General features: G+C 43.6%; 3 protein-coding genes across 3 annotated transcripts; all 3 read right to left on the bottom strand.

The window, feature by feature from the left end:
- Positions 1-34: 34 nt before the first annotated feature.
- On the bottom strand, positions 35-3,924 carry LOC134842347 (nuclear receptor 2C2-associated protein-like). Its single transcript, XM_063858635.1, has 2 exons — positions 3,550-3,924; positions 35-319 (listed from the first exon to the last, which is right to left on the bottom strand). The coding sequence occupies exons 1-2, from the start codon at positions 3,711-3,713 to the stop codon at positions 52-54; spliced, it is 432 nt and encodes a 143-aa protein (XP_063714705.1). The 5' UTR covers positions 3,714-3,924; the 3' UTR covers positions 35-51.
- Positions 3,925-4,076: 152 nt separating this feature from the next.
- Positions 4,077-6,013, bottom strand: LOC134842346 (platelet-activating factor acetylhydrolase IB subunit alpha2-like). The gene is made up of 3 exons (XM_063858634.1): positions 5,615-6,013; positions 4,845-5,055; positions 4,077-4,514 (listed from the first exon to the last, which is right to left on the bottom strand). Exons 1-3 carry the CDS (start codon positions 5,984-5,986, stop codon positions 4,333-4,335), a joined length of 765 nt encoding a protein of 254 aa, XP_063714704.1. The 5' UTR covers positions 5,987-6,013; the 3' UTR covers positions 4,077-4,332.
- Positions 6,014-6,111: 98 nt separating this feature from the next.
- Positions 6,112-6,946, bottom strand: LOC134841331 (large ribosomal subunit protein uL5-like). The gene is made up of 2 exons (XM_063857246.1): positions 6,783-6,946; positions 6,112-6,583 (listed from the first exon to the last, which is right to left on the bottom strand). The coding sequence occupies exons 1-2, from the start codon at positions 6,902-6,904 to the stop codon at positions 6,148-6,150; spliced, it is 558 nt and encodes a 185-aa protein (XP_063713316.1). The 5' UTR covers positions 6,905-6,946; the 3' UTR covers positions 6,112-6,147.
- Positions 6,947-19,303: the final 12,357 nt, after the last annotated feature.

Below are 19,303 nucleotides of genomic sequence, written 5' to 3'. Positions count from 1 at the left end.
TTATATCATCTCACTCTGTTAGAATAAAATGAAATAAAAATTGTGAAATATTTATTTGGTTTTGCCATATAAATTAAGGTTATAAATAACAATTCTCCCGTAAAAATCAGTACTGCCTGAAAAAACTATCTTCACTTTCTCGGTTGCAATTTCAACTTCAGGTAACTCAAACGACTGAATCGTGTTCGCGTCAACAGGATGAATAGGTAGCTTCAGCTCTTCATTCAAAATGACAAAAGTCGAGTTGTCTTTCCCGCTGAACCCTCCTTGGAATCGTATTTCTAATTTCGATATTAGAACCGGCTGCGAAAAAGACAAACTAAAACACAATTTCTTATTTTTGGAGGATTTTTAGACACTTATTAGCAAATACGACTCGGCTGTATTCCCAATAATAACACGAGTTCAAAGTTGGAGTAAACAAGTGCGTTGATGATTCGATTACTTAATGTCAAATAAAAATAATGGGCAGCAATTTAATATCGCAAGTGTAAAAATATGCAATTTGGGAGATTTACACTATTAGGTTCGGTCATCTGTATATAAATTCCCGTATAAAATCGAATCCAACGATAGCCGGATCTAAGAATTTATTCGCCCCGGGGGGATTTTTTACTCCCGAAATAATATTCGGGTAATTTTATAATGTCAAAAACTGAAAGTTTGCAGCTCTTTAAAAATACACAATTACAAATCCCAGTTTTTCCCAAACTTCTTTGCCTTCGTAACTCAACGAAACTCTTAGTTTTGTTTAACAAGGATGCCTGAAAATTGGAAGATGTCAAGCAAAATGCAATTAAAAAGCAAGGCTCAAGTTCATATGTTTAAAAACGATACGCGCCAGCTCGTGTAGCTGCTAAAAGACCATCGGATGCCATGATTTCATTCGGAGTCATATCCAGTATCACAGCAGCTGATTCATGCCCATACAGAAACGGAGGCTAATATGCTGATGAGAATAATGAACTCATGCAGTCATGAATATCTTTTGATAATTTGTACCCAGGTCAATTTTGATTAAGTATTACAATTCAAATGCAAAACCAATTATTCAATATGGTTTGCATGTTTATGGATGCACATCGTTCATAAATCCTAACTCCATTCTGCTTTTGCAGAAAAAAAAACTTTCAGAACCATGTAGTTCAAGCGTAAGTTTGATAGCATTTCAATGAATTTCAGTATAATGGGATTTTATCGGTTCATGAACTGATCGTTTATGATTTGCTTAATTTTTGTCTCCAATCAGTCAGCAATTTGCTATCAAAAAATTAAAGAGTTTTCTTATAGAATGTAAATCCACTTATAATACCAGGAGATCTTCATTCCACATTAAAAAAACCTTTTTGTTCTAAGAAAACCAAGTCTGCATCAGTGCAGAACCGTGGGTCAGAGCTTCTTAAAATCTTGCGTGAAAATAGATTGCAGCCGGAGAATTTAGGGAATATATGCAAAAATCAAATTTCCATTTTTGTGCTAAAAATAAAAACTAACTTTATTTACTAATTTTTTTTTGTTTTTTGTTCTAATTATTTCTGTTTCAAGAGCAAATGGTTGATTGTAAGTTCGTATTGGTTATTTTTGTGTGCTATCCGGCCTCTGAATTTGATTTTTTTTCTCAAAAAATGATTATGGTTTTTCTTTTTGATTTTATTACACTTTTTCTGAGTGATTTCTTGCTTATTTTGATTTTTGTGCAGATTATGGCAACAAGACTGAAATTGTGATTGTCTTGTTGCTATTCGTTCTCTAAGATTGACTATTTGTTGGAATTTTTCATTAAAAAAAACTGAAATACGTAACTTATTTATGGTTTTTTATATTATATGTTTTACTTTTTGTAATATGTATCATTGATTCGTTAAATTGCCTGACTGCAATGATGTTCAAGGGTAGGCTCCAAATGGGCATCTTGTATGCCTTTCGCTTATCCTCTCCTGGATTTTTTTTCCTTTCATAAAATTAACGTAAAAATTAATTTTGTTGAAATAATGGAAGTTTTTGTGAATTGTATTGTTTGATGAACGATGTAATTTTATACTGGACAAAAAAACTCTTTCTTTCTTTAAGTTAAAAGAAAACTTTAATTAGTTTCATTTTAAAAAATTTAATGTTGATTATACAATTTAAACGCTTAAGCTTCCAATTCTGTCGCAATTACTGTGAAATTTTATAACGAATAATGCTTTATTAATTACCGGAAGTTATGCATTTTAAAATTATGGTAAGTCGATATGAGTCCAATATTAGGTCCAATAATACGAGTCACATGCGATACAAAACTGAATGACCATCACTACTTGCAGGTGAACCGACAAATCAGATTTTTTTTCTCAAAAAAAATTATAGCAATTCCAAAAAAAAAAACGAATTTCGGAACTGAATTACCGGCAAGCAGAGGCAAAGCAAGGCTTCGCACAACATACATTTCAACAGATACATAGCATGACAAACTGATCGACGGAAATAGAGACGAAAGCCGCAGAACTTTGAAAAAAGATTCAAAAAATATCTTCCAAAACTTTCCTACATATGTCTTTAATTCCTAACAAGAAAGTATGCGAGCAAACAAAACAAATGAATGTGAAGTAAGCATCGAAACAAAACTTGCAGTGGTTACAAAGCCGACAATTCTTGAGCAGATACACGTTTCACCAAGAGAAAAAATGATAACGCTTCACCAACAGAAAAATTTATAACTGAAAAAATTTACTATTTTTTCAAGTCATGATTCACTCTGGCGACAAAACAAACAACTAAAAATTGTGGCGATAAACCGAAGATAAAGCAAGAGAAAAAAGAAATTTGAACGTGAACAACTTTTTCCTGAAAAAATAGCAATACGACCAAAATAAGTGTCTTCACTACGTTCATTGAAACTTAAAAATCATGAGTTTTCTTAGTCAAGGGGCATATTGATGTTCAAAATTGATTGCTAACTGATCATGATAATTACCGCATCGGTCCAAATTATGCTAGTGGAAGAAATTGCTCAGTTGTTTGACGGTTTAAGCAACTTTCAAGAAAAAATGTTTTTTTTTTTTACACCAATAACTTCAAGCCAGCATATTTTCTATCCAATTCGATTCTCTGAAATGAATTCAATGCGTTGGTAGTTTCAATGATTCCCATATTCCTAGCTCTTGCACACTTGAAAACAGGCAACCACTGTATTATTGAATTATACAGAAGTATCTTGTTCGACATTTCCTTGATAAAGTCTTCGCGTTGGCTGATATAAGTGCGCTGATAAATTCCAATGAGACTATGATGAGAGCTCGGTAAAAAAATGGTTTAACGATTAGAACTAGGAGGATAACTATGCCAATAAATAGGATACTATAGTTATGCCTGCACTTTAAGTGATTTTTCTAGTTCAGTCATCTCGTCAGAAAGCTGGAAGATAGTAGTGAACTATCGGCCCAACCCACTCGCACATGATAGCCACTAAGTTTTCTGGCCTTCTTTCAGGCTTTACTTGTTCCCAGCTGCTGGATGAGACCAGGCAACATGGGTTTAAATACCAAAAACATAGCATGATCATATTACCTAACCCACTGTCTGTCCCCGGCATCTGAATTCCAACAAGTCTCGTTCAAACCGTCGAGGAGAAACTGCTTGCCGTAGCTACTCGTGTTCTTATTCTGAACACTGCTCACCCCTATTCGCTCCACAAGACTATTCAAGAGACCCAATTGAGGGGACTCTGTCATCCAGATTAGTAGCAGGATAAACGACTAACAAATATTGAATTCTCGAGCTACGACGACTCAAATGAACACAAAACATTTATCGTTTATCTTGGTTTTTTCCTACATATTATATGAAATGGACAATGGTTTAGCTTTTTCCTTTCATATTATATCGAAAGAACAATCGATACTGAGATCCTATCTAGGTTGAAGACCGCAATTCAGTATACGTATTTTTTTGGACATTTTTCTTCGATAAAAAAAGAAAAATGAGTAAATTCAAATATACAAGTAAAAACAATCTCATCGTTTCAGTCGATTCAACTTCTGTAAAAACAATTTAAAAAAAAATCGGCATTATTGACCACCAATTCACTCAATAAGTTTAAAAACAAAGTCTTTCGACATAAATTGATCAACTATTTAAATTGGTTCAGCTTCGAAAAACAAAAATTTAGGGTAGATATTTTACAGGTGACCGATTCTGACCCACATCAAAATAAGTTAAGCTACAGCAATAATCTTTAGAGAAAATAATAATATTAACACGTTAGTGCTAGAAACAGTCACTCATCCATTTAGAGACAAACACATACTACTTATTAAGGTTTAAAATTTAACTTCACTCCCAATTTGAGGACTACTTTTCATCGTCAGACGAAACTAATGCTTTGAAGGCATCTGTTAACTCGTTAGGGAACAGCAGATTCGTCTCTGTCAAAGTCGTTTTGAACACTTCTAACAGTTTGAGACATATGGTCTCGTAGCACCTAGTAGTTGGGTGCAGGAAATCTGACATGTCGCCTTCGTCTATTTGGCCATCTAAAAGAAAACACCAAGTTGGCTTGTTACTACTACACGTATGATTATCAGACCATAACAGCCTATTTACCTAACTCAACAACCGAAGAACCACGTAAGCAGAAATGAACTTGCAACCAAAAAAAAAACAAATTCACGGATCTTATTTTTCATCAACGAGTTCTTGAGTTAACAGTTAATGAGATTGACAGTGATTAATGCAATTTATTTCGAACTGAAAGATATGCACTCCGTAAGGCAACTTGGATTTTTTGGAATTGTCAATCTCTGACTTAAAAGGCTGACTTACTGACTATCCAATCAGTGCTCTCGTATTTATTTATTACTTACCTGATTGAATAAAGTCTAAGTCGTCTACGTCCATAAACACTGAGTTTGGAATTTCAGTCAACAATACACTGAGCTGCTTGTTGATTTCATCATTTTTCACCCTCAGTCGATTAGGCTTGGGTCCTCGGGGCAACAGTCCCATAAAAAGCAGTTTGGATCTTGGATACTTCTCCGACAAGGCTCTCATTACAGAAACTATCCCTGATACAATCTGAAACGAAAAATATACAAGAATGCTCGTATCAGGTCGAAGCCCTGAACGTTCCGACTGCCCTATAATGTGTTTAAAATAGTTTCGGAAAACATCAACTGAAAAACGCTTCTAAGCATTTTAAACAAATTTAAAAAATTCTGATTTTTTGTGAAAACTTCACTCCATATGCTATGCCAAGAACAAAGTGATGCTGTTCAAAAATTAGTAACATATTAATAACACCAAACAGCTTGCTTTAATTCAATTTAGAAAGATTTATGAGCGAATTAAATTAACCGATACGCGTTAATAGCACGGAATATCTTTTATCGTCCAGGAGCTCAGGACGTCACGCCCTTAAGATGGTATTTTAAAAATTGTGCTCAAAAATGGCTAGTTTAACTGTCAAATTGGTCTCTGGAGAAAAAAAACACCCCGAGCACAAATATTCCGTCACTTTCTTCGAAAGTCGGAACAACAAGAAAAGGACAAATACACTACTCTAAGAAAACTGTCAAACAACGTCATTTTGCTTACACGTAAGACCCTCTGTCAGGTTTATGGAAACAGTACAAACCTCTTCTACATTATAAGTATACATTTCCGTTCCAACGTGAACGACAAAAACTTTGGGCTTCATTTCGTCTCCAGTACCCATTGCTTCTCCAGTGGCTGACGTGGATCCCCAATTTTGTATTCTCCACAACAAATTCTGAGTTCCATCGCCTGGGATACTAAAGTTAACTGCGTGCATAGGAGCAAACACTTTGTTCCAGACAGAGTTTAGCCCCAAATGGTACAGTATCGTGTCTCCGACAAAAACAATTTCAGGGTCACTTCTGGTTACCCGCTTCATATGATTGGCATGCTGAGCCAACCATCTTCCGTCCCCGTGAATATCCTCTGGTTCACGTGGAACACATGTCGAAATGCTGTGATCACCGTTCATCTGAATTTCAAGTACTCATAGACATTCAACACTGAAAACGATATTTTAATCAGGAAATTGTTATCATTTATGGCTTTACTCATGCATTCTAAAATCTCGCTAAGCTTTAGGAGTTTCTAAAACAATGATCAGCAGATATCAATTCGATGTTAAAGATCAAACTAATTCATGATGACACCATCATACTTCTGCTGGAACCATTTCATGCCTTCCTCTCGCTTGACACGATGTTGCACGCCAATGACGTTCTTGCATCGTCTTCGCTTGGAGACACAATAACCGTTACGACCCAACACCACGTAGAAGTCCATACCATAGATTCCAATGGCTGGGTCGTACTTGATGCCCAAGTCGATGTGTTCCTGGATACCAAATCCAAAACTTCCGGCATCGGAGAAGTTCCCTTTTCTCAATTCGTACTCCTTCACCTTGAGTCCTCTCTCCAAAAGTTCATCTGCCTTTTCGCCGCGCACTGTGCAATGAACAGCAATCTTTTCGTTTCTGCGGATTCCGAATGATCGCACAGTGTATCTGGCCTTGGAAGATACCGGGGTCTGACCAGTCAACTGCTCCAACACTTTTGATGCTCTCGTTAGCCTGGGAAAAGAAACTTGCAATCAAAACGCTTTCATCGCTTTGTTATACTACAAACAACTTAGAACAAAGATTTGAATGATCAATTTTTTTTCTTTAACTTGGATGCGAAACAATCGTTATTACACGCAGAAAAAAATTAGGAAAATGATATCGTGGAAAAACAATTTCCTCATTGTTCCAGCTAATATGCTAGACTGACCTGTCACCGCTTTCGCCGACGCAGATATTCAAGCAGAGCTTCAGAATTTTAATGTCTCTGTTAACATTTGTCCGTTTGGAGTCTTTTAAAGGGGCAGCAGCGGTCTTTTTCGAAGGTGCCATTTTCTTCCTAAAATCAGATTATTTCGTGGGTCTAAGTGAAATATTGAAGACAAAGGCGAAGCTGCGCTTCGCAACACTTGCAAAACAAAACCAGAAAGCCGCTAAGTTTTTTATTGTATTTTTACTCTTCAAAAAAAAGCTAAATTACAAAAGAGGCCCTTCCGTTTAGTTACGGTAAGTGCACAAGCTGGATAGAGCCATACCAGCGTTATAAAAATGCATATATATCAGCAAACTGTATCATTTCTCTTCAAAAGCAACTTGGATCAACATTTTGAGCATCCATCCAGCACGCAAATAAAATTCGTAGTGTCTCCAAACAGCATGGCACGTTACGCTGATGAGTCGCCTCCAATCGATAATTCCATTCGACCTGCCGCTATTTGTCCCCCTCTCGAGTCTTGCCTGTGCGCTCGACCGCATCAATGTTCGGCTATCAAAATGAATCAGGCTAGTTTTGAAACAACAACGTGCCGGGACAAAAGAATGTGATATTCGAAACGAAAAAAAAAATAACCAAGCGGTAACAAAGCCGAATACCTTGGCAGAAATCCTACCTTGGCGAATACCTTGGCAGAAAAAAAATCATTGAGACTTGGAAAAAAGTGATCAAGTCCCGCTCCCCCTCACCGCACATACAAATTTTTCACTCTTCATTAACACAATATGAGGCCATTAAACCTATAAAATTGGGGCTCAAAACCTATCAAGTCGATAAAAAAGGAAAGAAACAACAAAACAGCCATGGAAAATGTAACATTCGCCTGGAAGTACATATCAACGAAAAACAAAGATAGGTTGTAAAACGACTGGCTAGCGTCTTAACACAGCTCTACATGCTTTGAACCGTCTCTACCAAAGCAAGTTATTTGTGTGGTCCTCTTAAAATCGGGTCGACAAAATCGTTACTGTTTCGGGCTTCGGTCAGAACCCTCAGATTAACTCAGTTACATGCAAAAATAGTGAGCTCATGGCTGGGTCTCAGTATCCCCAGACCACGAGGTAACTCCTAAAAACAGGGCTACTACTTATTTATTATATTAAGATTGTTTTTGTTCAGTAGACAAAATCATCATTCCCATCGGAGTTGGATCAACCCTTCCCCTCAACTCCTAGCTTCTCATTATCTGAAAACGAATTCAGATGTTATTAATTCAATTCAGGACATTCCAGGAAGCTAAAAGTTTGTTAAAACAGAGTCTGAGTTCTCTTCTCGAGAACCTTCCGGATTCTGTAATCCGGACGAAGAGCGGTCTTGTCGTCCTTCCGGAACGCTGGTAAAGTCGTCCCAATACCCTTCCTGTTTCTCGGTAAATCTTCATTAACAATTGTACAGGTACTATCGTTCTAACTCGGACTGGTCTTCCAACAATAAACTCAATTGCAATTTCATTTTGCATCGTACGATTGTCGTTCACTTAGTCTATTTCAACGAATACTGTTGTTCTGTTTTTTCCTTTTTTCAGTTGTGGCGAAATTTCAAGGTCGTGACGTGTCTTTATTTTAAAACGAATTTTTGAAATTTATTAATTCAGGCCAAACTGACCATTCCTGATTCGTTGAATCGTTAGATTAGTATAGATATTCTGCTAGAACTGTCAATTTTCCCAGTTTATGTAACATTCGTCTACTGCAGTCACACATGAGGCTTAAGAAAAATAGGCCCTATAACCACTGGCTCAAGGGTCAGGGACACTATCTCTTGTGTTTTCCCACCTCAAGAACGGTCGGAGCCAGTTCGGTTCGCTTATGACATGAGACTACGACCCGTTACAGCTTAAAGGCTACTACTAAAATATCCCCCCACTCTAGAATTAGAAACGTCCCCATACTTAGGTCTCTAGATACCCAAAATACATGAACGCCGTTAAAAACCGGGTTGGAACAATCCGTTAGGTTACTTTTTATTAGACAGTGTGACTTTGATCCATTTCAGATGGATCAACCTAAAACTCGCCTTACCTCAACATAACAATCACAAAACACACTCTAGAAATTAAATTTGTACTCACATAGCAGCACGCTCAAGAATTGGGAAAATAATCCAGTCAGTAACTAACTCAAGAAATAAATAACTAAGAGAAGTTTAATGTTTTATAGTTTGGACAGCAAGGATAAGTTCATGCTCTAGAATTTGAGTTCTCTTGGACCGTTGGGACACTCCAGTTGTCCGCCTTTCCGCTGAAGGTTCACTCTGGTCCAACTTTAGTAATCGCTCTCTCGGGGATACTCTGTCTTCTATTTCAAGTAGGACAGCTCTACTCTCGATTATATATAGATGGAAATTGCGAATAGCAATTTCCCACTCGTTTTTACTTTCTAACTTTCCCGCAATTGCTCTAAAATTGTTCTGATTTCTTTTTCTGATTTTCAGTTGTCGCGAGAAAATCGTGCATGACATGTTCCATTCGAATTTTTGAAAAATAAAATTTCTCTCCAAAATCAAGTATTTTCTGCTCTTCTCAAGGTCAAACTTCCAAATATGACCGACTGGCACATACTCCCCGGACTCGAGATCGATGTCCTCATCGCGCGCTGTCTTCTGCCAGTGAGTCCCAGAAAAACCGAGTGTTGCTCAAGATACAGTGCCAGTGGTCATTTACAGAAGTTTGCAGCAGATTTAAGATTATCTACACCCCAAAATTCACGACCATTTAAAATTTTCACACTATTGCTAAACAGCAATCAAAATCTGCATTTACCTGCACCTTTGAATTTTTCGCTTTTCAAGCCAATCATTTTAAAAATTCTTTTGTCCTATTCAATCAGGAAATTGTCATGCAGCATTTCGATTTATATAATAGATATAGTATATTAGTAACAATATTTACTTTGTTAAAATTTCTTTTTCGTGAATCCAAGTTTCACTCGGATTCACACTCAAGCCCCCCTTCCCTCTCAAGACTCAAGATCCATCCGATTTGCCCATTCACCTCGTGCTCTTCGCCTTGGATGTACTGCATCCTGAAGTGCTAGATGCGGCAAACTGTCTCAACAGTTCCTCTTCATCATCGGAACTAATCACAATCTCCTCCCAAGCCTTCAGTTGTTCATAAGATCGCATCCATTCTCTCTGCTCCTGCAATCTCTTTGCCTGGTTGGGTAGTGCCTTCACCCTAGCTTCTCGGTTCAAACAAAAGGAGTTGTGCAGGCTCAAGCTCACGTTCTTCGCCAGGTCTTCCTCTAGTATCGACTCCCTTGCTTTGGTATTGTCTCTAGACATCTTACCCACTCTCTTCCATCCCGTCGTGATCGCATTACGATGGGTTAGCAGGGGTCTCTTGAAAGCTTCCGGCCCAATCTCGGCCTGGAACTGTCGATACTCCTTTTGATGTTTTCTCATGTGATCTTTCGTTGCCCTGTACAACCAAGACGTCAGTGTCGCCCGAAACCATGGAAAGTACCTCAAGCGACTCCATACGTGCCTGACTTCCGTTGGTATGGCGAATACTTTGCACGCAGTCTCAAACAACTCAAGTCTCCTGCTGTAGTCTATCGCGTATATTGACTCAGCCGTTGGTGTCGTCGCCTCCCGATACTTCGTTATATTCTCTTCTATCCATCTCAGAGCTAACATCGTGCTCACTACTAAGAGCGTCACCTTCTGCCGGTGATCCGGCAGTCCGATCGACCGAATCTCTTCCACATCCCACACCAGGCAAAGGTTCTTGTGATCTGGATACCACACCGTTTGTGCCAAACAGTGGCATGGGCATTCCCCATGAGAGATCTCAATGCTCCTGAGATTACGCTCCCCTGAGGCTTCCAAGAGAGGCTCAAGCTCCATCATTTTCTCGTGCATCGTGTCATTGTCTTCCAGGTTTGGAGTACTTCCCACAGGTTTCCCGATCACGTTTTGTCTCTCGTGATCGCTTGTGTTTTCTCTTTCCAACTTCAGAAGATCTTCTCCCCAGATTTCGCTCAAGTCATCTCTCAATTCTTTTGGTACTGTCCCTTTGATTTTTCTCAACAACTTGTGCGAGTGATGCGATATCCGAGCCAACCTCACGCACTTGGGCACTGAGAAGGCCTTGTCCACCAGTATTCTCTGGCTGGACACTTCCACCATCGCCATGTGTAGCGGGTAGTGACTTCCGCACAAGTTGGCCATCATTGACCCTATCAGCGACTTCGCGTTCAATGGCAAGCCATAAGCTTCGCTCAAGGGAAATCCCATTTCCGCCTCAAGACCAACCTTCCAGCTCCGGATGTGTTTTTGAGTCACCTGCAACACCCCGGGCCATGATTCTACGCTCAACGCCGTCACTAAATGATGCTCAGACTCCAGTCTCTCCAGTGCCTGCAGATCACACATTCTCGAGAAGAATCCGAGAGCTGTCGCTATATTCACCGTGGTTCTCGCGTAACATTCCGCTATTATTTGCACTTCACTTTTCTCCCTTTCTGTGATGTCTTCGAACCAAGTGACCAGATCTTCTTTTTGAAACGACAGTATTCTGACGCATGACCGTCCATCGCAGATGTGCTCTCCGTTCCCACACGTCGAATCCAGACAGCTACCCGGCTCCAATTTCTTTGTTGACCCGGGGTCGCTCGTCCTTTCGCTTGGTTCTTGCATCTGGGGTGTGATTAGCTTATGTAGCACACTCAACTTCGCCAGATCTTCATCTTCCGTTGGGGCTAACCTCACTCGCTCGGTGGTTTCCTCGATTAGACTCGCATGGGGATGTGGACACCAGGAGGGTCTTAGTAGCTTCCATATCACTCCCAAGTTCGTGGTTAACAAGCCATTTCCACCGCCCATGTTCACTTCAACTCTCTTGTTTGAGCGCGGTATGCTTATCACCTCTGGTGTTTTCTCAAGAATCAGGCCCAGGCTCGGCCCCTCTTTCTCCACTGCGTCTATCTCCATTATCCTTTCTGTCCAAAACTTCAGTAGCTCCGCTACCTCATGGTTTCTGTGGGCTCCTCCAGCTTCCGAGTCTAAGAAGGGATTGTAGGCTATTCCCATCACTCCAGACACATATTGGTATTCCCCCTTCTCACTGAGTCTCGAGTATTGTTCTGACGAGGCCAGGTTACGGTGAACATCATGTTCTTCCTCGAACTTCTTATTAGAGAACCTCCGTACCTCGTCCAGCTTTCGATGGTTCTCCAAGGATACTCTGGAGCTATCTTCTTTCTCTATTCCTGTACTCTGATATACGTTCAAGATGATCGTTGAGACTCTTCTCTCCATGGTTTTACTTCCACTTGCTCTCTGGTGGCATGCCAGGATGGTGCTATCAGACATCATAGACATTGTCCATCTCAAGAAACATGTGGCATCTTTTCTTCTAGCCAGGCTCAAGCCTGAATTGTCCCTGGCCACGTGTTGCATCAGTGTCTGATACACCTCTAGCTTCTTGCTTCCCAACTTCAGCCTGTCATACGAGGTCAATGTCTCCAACTCTATTCCCACCAGACTCCAGGTGAACATTAATTGTCCCGCAGTTCTAACGAAGGGATTCGCCATTAGTGGCGGTGCTGATGAGGATGTTCTCATCGCCTCTTCAAAATGATCCTTCAACAAACTCTGCCAGGACCTCTTCAGATGACTCGCCATCTCTATCTTATTAACCTCGGCTTTCTGCTGGGTGGCCCAATTGCGTCGCCTGCGAGCTATTCCACTATCCAACTTCTTCAAGCAGTCCTCCATTTCCTTCAATGTTTCGAGGGCCACCCACCACGTCCGGGAAGTGTTCCTAGTCTTGTTCCTCTCCAATGGATCACTCGTCACTTGTTTGCTCATCTCCTGATGTGCCTTCGAGATCCATTCTTTGCCGATCTCCACTTCCCCTACCTGTCCGTTCGTTGAACCTCTCTTCACGTTTACCTTCTGAGGCTTGAAGTCTTCTTCTGACGTAGAACTGGTGGAAACCTCTATTTCCTTTTCTACTTCAAGTGGTTTCCTGAGTTCCGAGCTGTTCTTGTATGCCGCCGTCTTGCATCGGGCCAAAACGATGGGCGCCGTCTCCCTCAAGTTTCCCTCCGAAACAGCATCCACTGAAGGACTACCCCATCCTTCCACTTCTCTCTTCCTCTTGCGAGTCTTCACGTCTCTGCTCGAGGGTGTGGTGGCTATCATCATTGATTCTACCTCTCCATCCACTCCTTCCAACTCTTGCCTCCCCCCTGCTCGAGCCTTAAGGATATTAGTACTTTTAATCATATTACTAGTCCCAACCTTATCCCTTTTTATATCATCAACCATTTTATCCACAGTTTTTCGTTTCAGAGTAGAGCTGTCCTCACATTTCTCTTTTCTAGTCTTCGATCGTGCGTTCCTCAGCTCCACTAGCTTGTTCAGCAGCTCTTTTCTTGCTTTCTCGTCCAGGCCCGTTCCTATCAGGAGCGGTTCCCCGAATCTTACTACTGCGTCCCACAGTTCCTTTTTGAACTTGTCCAGCGTCGTCTCGCTGCCCACTTCTCGATTGAATTCCTCCAGGAACTCCTGCCAAGCGTCATCCTCGAGAGATCCCAAGAATATGTCCCTGTTCCCTTCGAACGTGTTCTTCCCCCTTTCCTCCGAGCTCAAGAGTAACATCCCCATATTGAAGGTCTCACCTGCCAATGGCAATTCTAGGTTCTTCCGCGGGGACGGGTTCAGAGGTGGTGTGGCAGTATCTGCCCAATTCTCTTCGCTCAAGTCTTTCAACAGCTCTTGAGTGGTGAGTTCCTCCCCTGATGGCCCTGGTTCAGGTGTATTCCCCACCTCCATGTCCTCTCCAGCTTCACTGAGAGTTTCATCCATACTTTCTTCCTCCGATTCATTTCTTCTTCTCTCAAGAATTCTTTTGAATCGATCCTCAACGGGTCCGCTCCTCTTGTCTCCAGGCGTGTCCACGGACAGTGGTGATGGTGTCGCAGGATCCAGCTTCTTGTATTCCGTCAGTGCTACGTGCAGTTGACCTGCTGCATCTAGCTCTGTTCCTTCCTGTCTTATTTCCACCTGTTCCAAGCCATAGGGCGCTTTATATTTTCTCGTGGCAAATTTCATGTCGTCCACCAGTGCGACGTGCCCCTCCATCACGATCATCCTGCCATCATCCCATATGGGCAACATGTTATCAAGTCCCTCCTTCTCAAGAGTTCTCAAGACTTTCCTCACCTCATACCCTGGGGGCTGCGAACCTCTACTCTTTTTCGCTTGCGTCGTCCACGAATTTACCTTCATCTCGCTGGTATGGAAATAGACCGCCGCCGTGTAGCCAATGAACAGGGGGTCCCAGCCATCAGTGAAATCCTTCTGCATTTCCTCCGCCCTCATCCTCGCCATTATGGAGGGAACTACCAAGGGACTATTCATACCTAAGGTCATCCTCCTGACTATTGGGAACTCAGGCATGGTTGCCGGGAGGATTTCTTTCTCCATTATGGTCTCTAGCTCCCTCTTCACCAGTGCGAAGCACTCCTTCCAGGCAGGAATTCTCAAGATTTCTCGTCCGTCCGCCGTCAATGGGTTCAAGTTCCAGAATTTGGGATACATTTCAATAGGGCCCTCTCGCTTGCCTCCCATTCTGCATTGCATTTGTCCCCTGAAATTGCACACCATCATCTCAGCATCTTTCACTTTTCCGAAGAGTACCGTGTTGCTCATACGCGCCCTGAGCACTTCCTGCTGACACCAATTCAGTGCTGCACCATCCAGTACGCTGATGAGACTCAAGTGCGTCACCGAGTGACGATACGTTATCACCAGGGGATCTGGAAACGCGTACGTTACTGCTGGACCATAGATGCAGGTCACCACCTCCTCCAGACCTCGGATTATCCCCATTGGGTCCGACCTCATTGCCAGACACAGGTCCGTCAACAGAGGCATCCCTCTGTTCGCCTTCTCCCATTCTTCTCTCGAGGTTGGGTTTTCATCTTCACCCGTCATGTATCGATTCTGCATCATGAGGTATTGCACCAGCAGTGTCTTCAACCCTGCGGCGCACTTGTAGGAGCTGGTTTCAATGCTCGTGTGGACTTTCCCCATAGACAGAGGTTCTCCATATTCCATTAACCGATGAAACGACACCAATTCCCCATGGGTCAAGAGCACTAGTGCCAGATACCCATCAACTCGAAGTGTCTCCACTCCCCGACTAAACATATATGCTGGACCCATATTGAACAAGTATCTGGGGTAGACCAAATACAGGGCCAAGAGCAGGCTGATGGGCATGCCCAGTATCTCTTGCACGAAGGCTCCGAAGATAGTCGCCGTGGTGCCGAACACTCCTGCCAAGAATTCTCTCTCCCAGCAAGGACTCAAGAACTTGAGAATCTCGTAATCTCTCCTAGTTTTCAATTCGCCGTTGGCGTGCTCTCTCCAAAATCCTCCAATCGTCACTTCATTGGCGGCCGAGACAAATCTAACCACCGTCATGTCTCTCCTTTCAGCTAGCTCCAGTTGCTTCTCTAGAAAACTCCAGATCTGTTTCACGAGGAGTGGTGCTTCCTCCCTCGTTTTATTCGTGGCGTTCTCCAGCCTTGGTGTCAGGAATGGCCACCAGCCATTCTCTTGGGTCAAGCGATATTTCATCGATTCTAACTGTTTCTCCGTCTCGACCACATTTCTTCTCTCGTTGCTGGGACCTCTAGTCCTGCTGGTGGAATTTGCGACTTTCACATCCATACTCCGGAACCACAGGCTGGCCGTCAACTGGTTTATCGCCGGGTGATCGTCCCCGATGACTGGGCTGAACTTGAGTTGTCTAGCAAAGTTCGATATCTCTAGCAAGAGTACCTCATCCAATACAATCAAGACATCGGCTAGTCCGTAAAAGCCCCTCAGCGCATGAGATATGTCAGCCCATGCCGCTGGTAATTCTGATCTGTAAAGTCTCAAGTTTACTGGCTCCAGCTCTCGATTGGGGGCTGCCATCAGAATCCGCCATTCACTCCCTTCCGCTATCAAGATTAAGACCGCATACACGAATTGTAGGGCGGGTGGCATGCTGGCGTATCCTGGGGATGTGGTAAACACCACCTTTGTCTTGGACCCAAATCTCGAGGCTACGTTCTCTTGTACCTCATTCATCGCCGCAAATAAAGCCTGAATAGCCTCCCATATCTTCTTTGATGTCGGAACCTCTTTGCCCTTCAGTTGCTCAAGAAGTCCCATCGCGTGCAGGTGGTCATTCATTCCTGCAAACAATAACAGCTCAGGTTCACAGGGCATCTCCGACTTTATTGCCACCACTAGGGTCAACATCTGGTTCAATTCGGCTCCTGGCAAAGAGTATACCAGAGTCTCCGGCCAGAACAACTTGGGAGACGTTCCTTCGAAGTCTGATCCCGCCACAATGATCACTCTTGCAGCAGCTGGATCTGCTCTATCATAAACTGCCAGAGTCTTGGCCAATTGGGTGCCACCACAGGGCTTCCCTTACCTGGGATCCTCTGCCAGCCTTGGACCTTCGTAAGCAGCGTCAGGCAACTCCATCCCCCCCGGGTTGAGCAGCTTGTCTACTACCTTCAATTGCGCCGGGGTTGCCAACTTGATCCTGGCGATGCCAGTTCGGTGCTTGGGAGGTTCTGCTATGAGTCCAGGACTCCCTAGCTGCTTAAGAGGCCTGTAGTTAATGGGTCCCATGATCGTTTTTGTGGGAATTCCAGTCAGGTCTGTAGTCTCCATTAACTTCGTTCTCGAGAAATGCGCCTCGTGTGCTTTCAACCAGTCTACGCAATGATGTCTATTCAAGTCCTCATGCGACACTCGTTCAATCCCCAGGGTTTCCGCCAACTCTCGCCTGCATTCCAAAGTCTCTAGATCCAGTTCCTTCACCTTCTCAGGATATCTCAAGCGGGTAGTCTCCCTAGACTTCTTTTCTCTCCTGCCATCTGCCACCACCACGGAGGACATCGCCGAGGTCGGAGGTGTTGATGACTCTACCTCCTCCGACTCCATTGGTGTGGCACTCTGCAATCGGGTCTGATTGCTCCTCGAGCTATCTCTAGTATCAACTCTCGCTCCCAATCGACCAGCCAAGGCCCTCGAGGCAAGGAATGGTGGGTTGGGAGGTGGCCCTAAAGTGAATTGGGCTGTCTCCAGCAGGTCCGCTTCTAGCGTGTTTATGTGAACCTGGAAGACATCGTTCAGCCACTCAGCTCCCCTTGGCCTATCGAAATGGATTCCATCTTTCGAGGTGTCTTCAGGGAATCCCTTGTTCTCCATGCGTTCTGCAACGTCTAACAGCCTGAGAGGAAGCACACTGTTTCGGTGTATTTCTCTGATCGCCTTGTTCAGGCTCCGCACCCTCTGGTTCATCTCTAGGGAGTGTTGATCAAACATCATGTTATAGGGGACCGTGCATATCGTCAACAGGATGGGATCCATTTGGATCCTCAGCTCCTCAAGAAGGCAATTTATCTTGTCGCTTAGCCTCGTCACTTTCCTTGCTTCTCCTCTCGACACGTCGTTGGTCCCAACCATCAAGGTGACTGTGTAAACTTTGGTCATTCCTAGCATGTCCAGTGTTGCCAACATCTGTGGCGTAGCAGCTCCAGCGAAACTCAAGACCCCCGTCTGCCAATGTGACCGGATCTGGGTCAACACCCGCACCAGGCTGTCCCCTATAATCAGGTGAACCGCACCCTCTGGCACACGAGGTGGCGCTAGATACTGCACCCAGGCTGCGTCGTGGAAGCAGTCCCTCCTGGCTTGCTGTTCCGCATTCCAGTCCAGCCGACTATGCTTGTGGTAGTTCCCCTCTGTGTCCTTCTTGTAGCTCGCGATCACGACGTTTCTGACCGGCTGTTCCCTCCAAGTCGGTGGAAGCTCTGGCCTTGTCGCTCTTTCACGACTCTGCTGCTGCAATTTCTCGCCCAGCTCCTTCAGGCGCGATGAGGCGCCACTCACCTGACTACCGCTCGAGGTCGAGGTTGGTGTGTATCCTGGTAACACCACATCCATCAGAGGACGTACAGGTTGGGTCTCTAGATTGCGCAAGGAGGGCGTCGCGTCATTCGGTATCCAGACCTCCAACCCTTCACTCATGTGTTCCCTGGCCTCGCGGTCAAGGTTGAACCGTCCTCTAGCCCTGGGAGCTTCATCCACCTCCATGCGCGACTCTGGCCTTGAGCTTGTCACCACTCGTTCGTTTGACCTGGCTCCCTTTTGTGCGTCCAGCTCGCGTTGTCGTTGTTCTATCCTTTCCAACTCCGACTTTAGTTGATCGCGATTCGCGGCGTTCTCCCGCACCTTTAGCTCCTGCTGATGTTCCGCCCTTAGCATCTCAAGTAATTTCAACGTCTGATCCCGCTCGTCGACTGCCTGGTCTCTCTCCAGCTGAAGCCTCTCCCTATCCAACTTCGCCTGATCCCGATCGAGGTTCGCTTTATTCCTTTCCTTCAGCGCCTTCTCAAGATCTTTCCTTAGGACTCCCAGCTCCGGATATGCCTCGGTCGTCTGTTGCGCTCGCGACATCGACGGCACCTTACTCGAGCTCTGGCCCGTGGATCTCGCTGTTGGCCTCGTCGGTAGCGGGAACTCTCCTGCGCCGTGTTCGGTGTTGTTACTCAGGCCAGGATTTCTTGCCAAGTCAAAGCCCCTTACTCCTCCATCCGCATTCCAAGACAACCATCTGGTCTGTGCTCGATTTGATATGCCCTCAGTGGTGTAGCCGACTATCAAGACAGCCTCCGTCGCAGACTCCCTGCACTCGCCCTGATCCTCCAACTGGAGGATCGCATTCAGCATCACCGCCATTCTCTCGTCGATCTGGGTGTGGTCCAGGTCCCTCAAGCGTCTGTACAGCTCGTCAAGAGTGGGCCTCTGCAGAGCCGTGGGCATAGAGTTCCAGAATCGGTCTGCCATTCTTTATAACTTCGGGATGTGTGTAGATAGATGTCAACCAGCTCAAGAATTACCTTACCAACTCAAGAATTACCTTACCAACTCAAGTATTACCCAATTCAAGAAATCTCTAGAAATCTTCTCTTGCAAGCACTTGCTGTAGATCCGGATTGTCGCGTGTTCAATCAAGATTCTCTTTTTCTGTTTCTCGCTTGAGTGTAGTTGGATATTCAACTTTGTTTTCAAACTTGATCTGAAAACATAGAGCTCATTAAAACTTAGTATGTCACGTTCCTATCCTAGAGACCCCCCTTCTACCCATATGATTAAAATCTTATCATTCACATGTCACTTAAAACAATTTGATTGGATCTCCCTTAAGAACATGCAGATTCATTTTATGTTTTAGCACCATCAATTCTTTCTTTTAAAATTCAATTGTCATGCCAATCACATCTTAAGATCCCTTTACCTGCGCCGCACCCCAGTACCTGACTCAAGACTCCTCCCTCACACCCGACCTGATACCTCCATGTACCCGACTCAGGCGATGCTCAAGTAGTACTTCTTGTGAAGATGCACCATTATCTCGGTTTCTGCAAAGACCACAT

This window comes from Symsagittifera roscoffensis, chromosome 3 (genome assembly GCF_963678635.1).
Source record: "Symsagittifera roscoffensis chromosome 3, txSymRosc1.1, whole genome shotgun sequence".
Classification (NCBI taxonomy): Eukaryota; Metazoa; Xenacoelomorpha; order Acoela; family Convolutidae; genus Symsagittifera; species Symsagittifera roscoffensis.
This window is presented reverse-complemented; position numbering and strand designations above follow the sequence as displayed.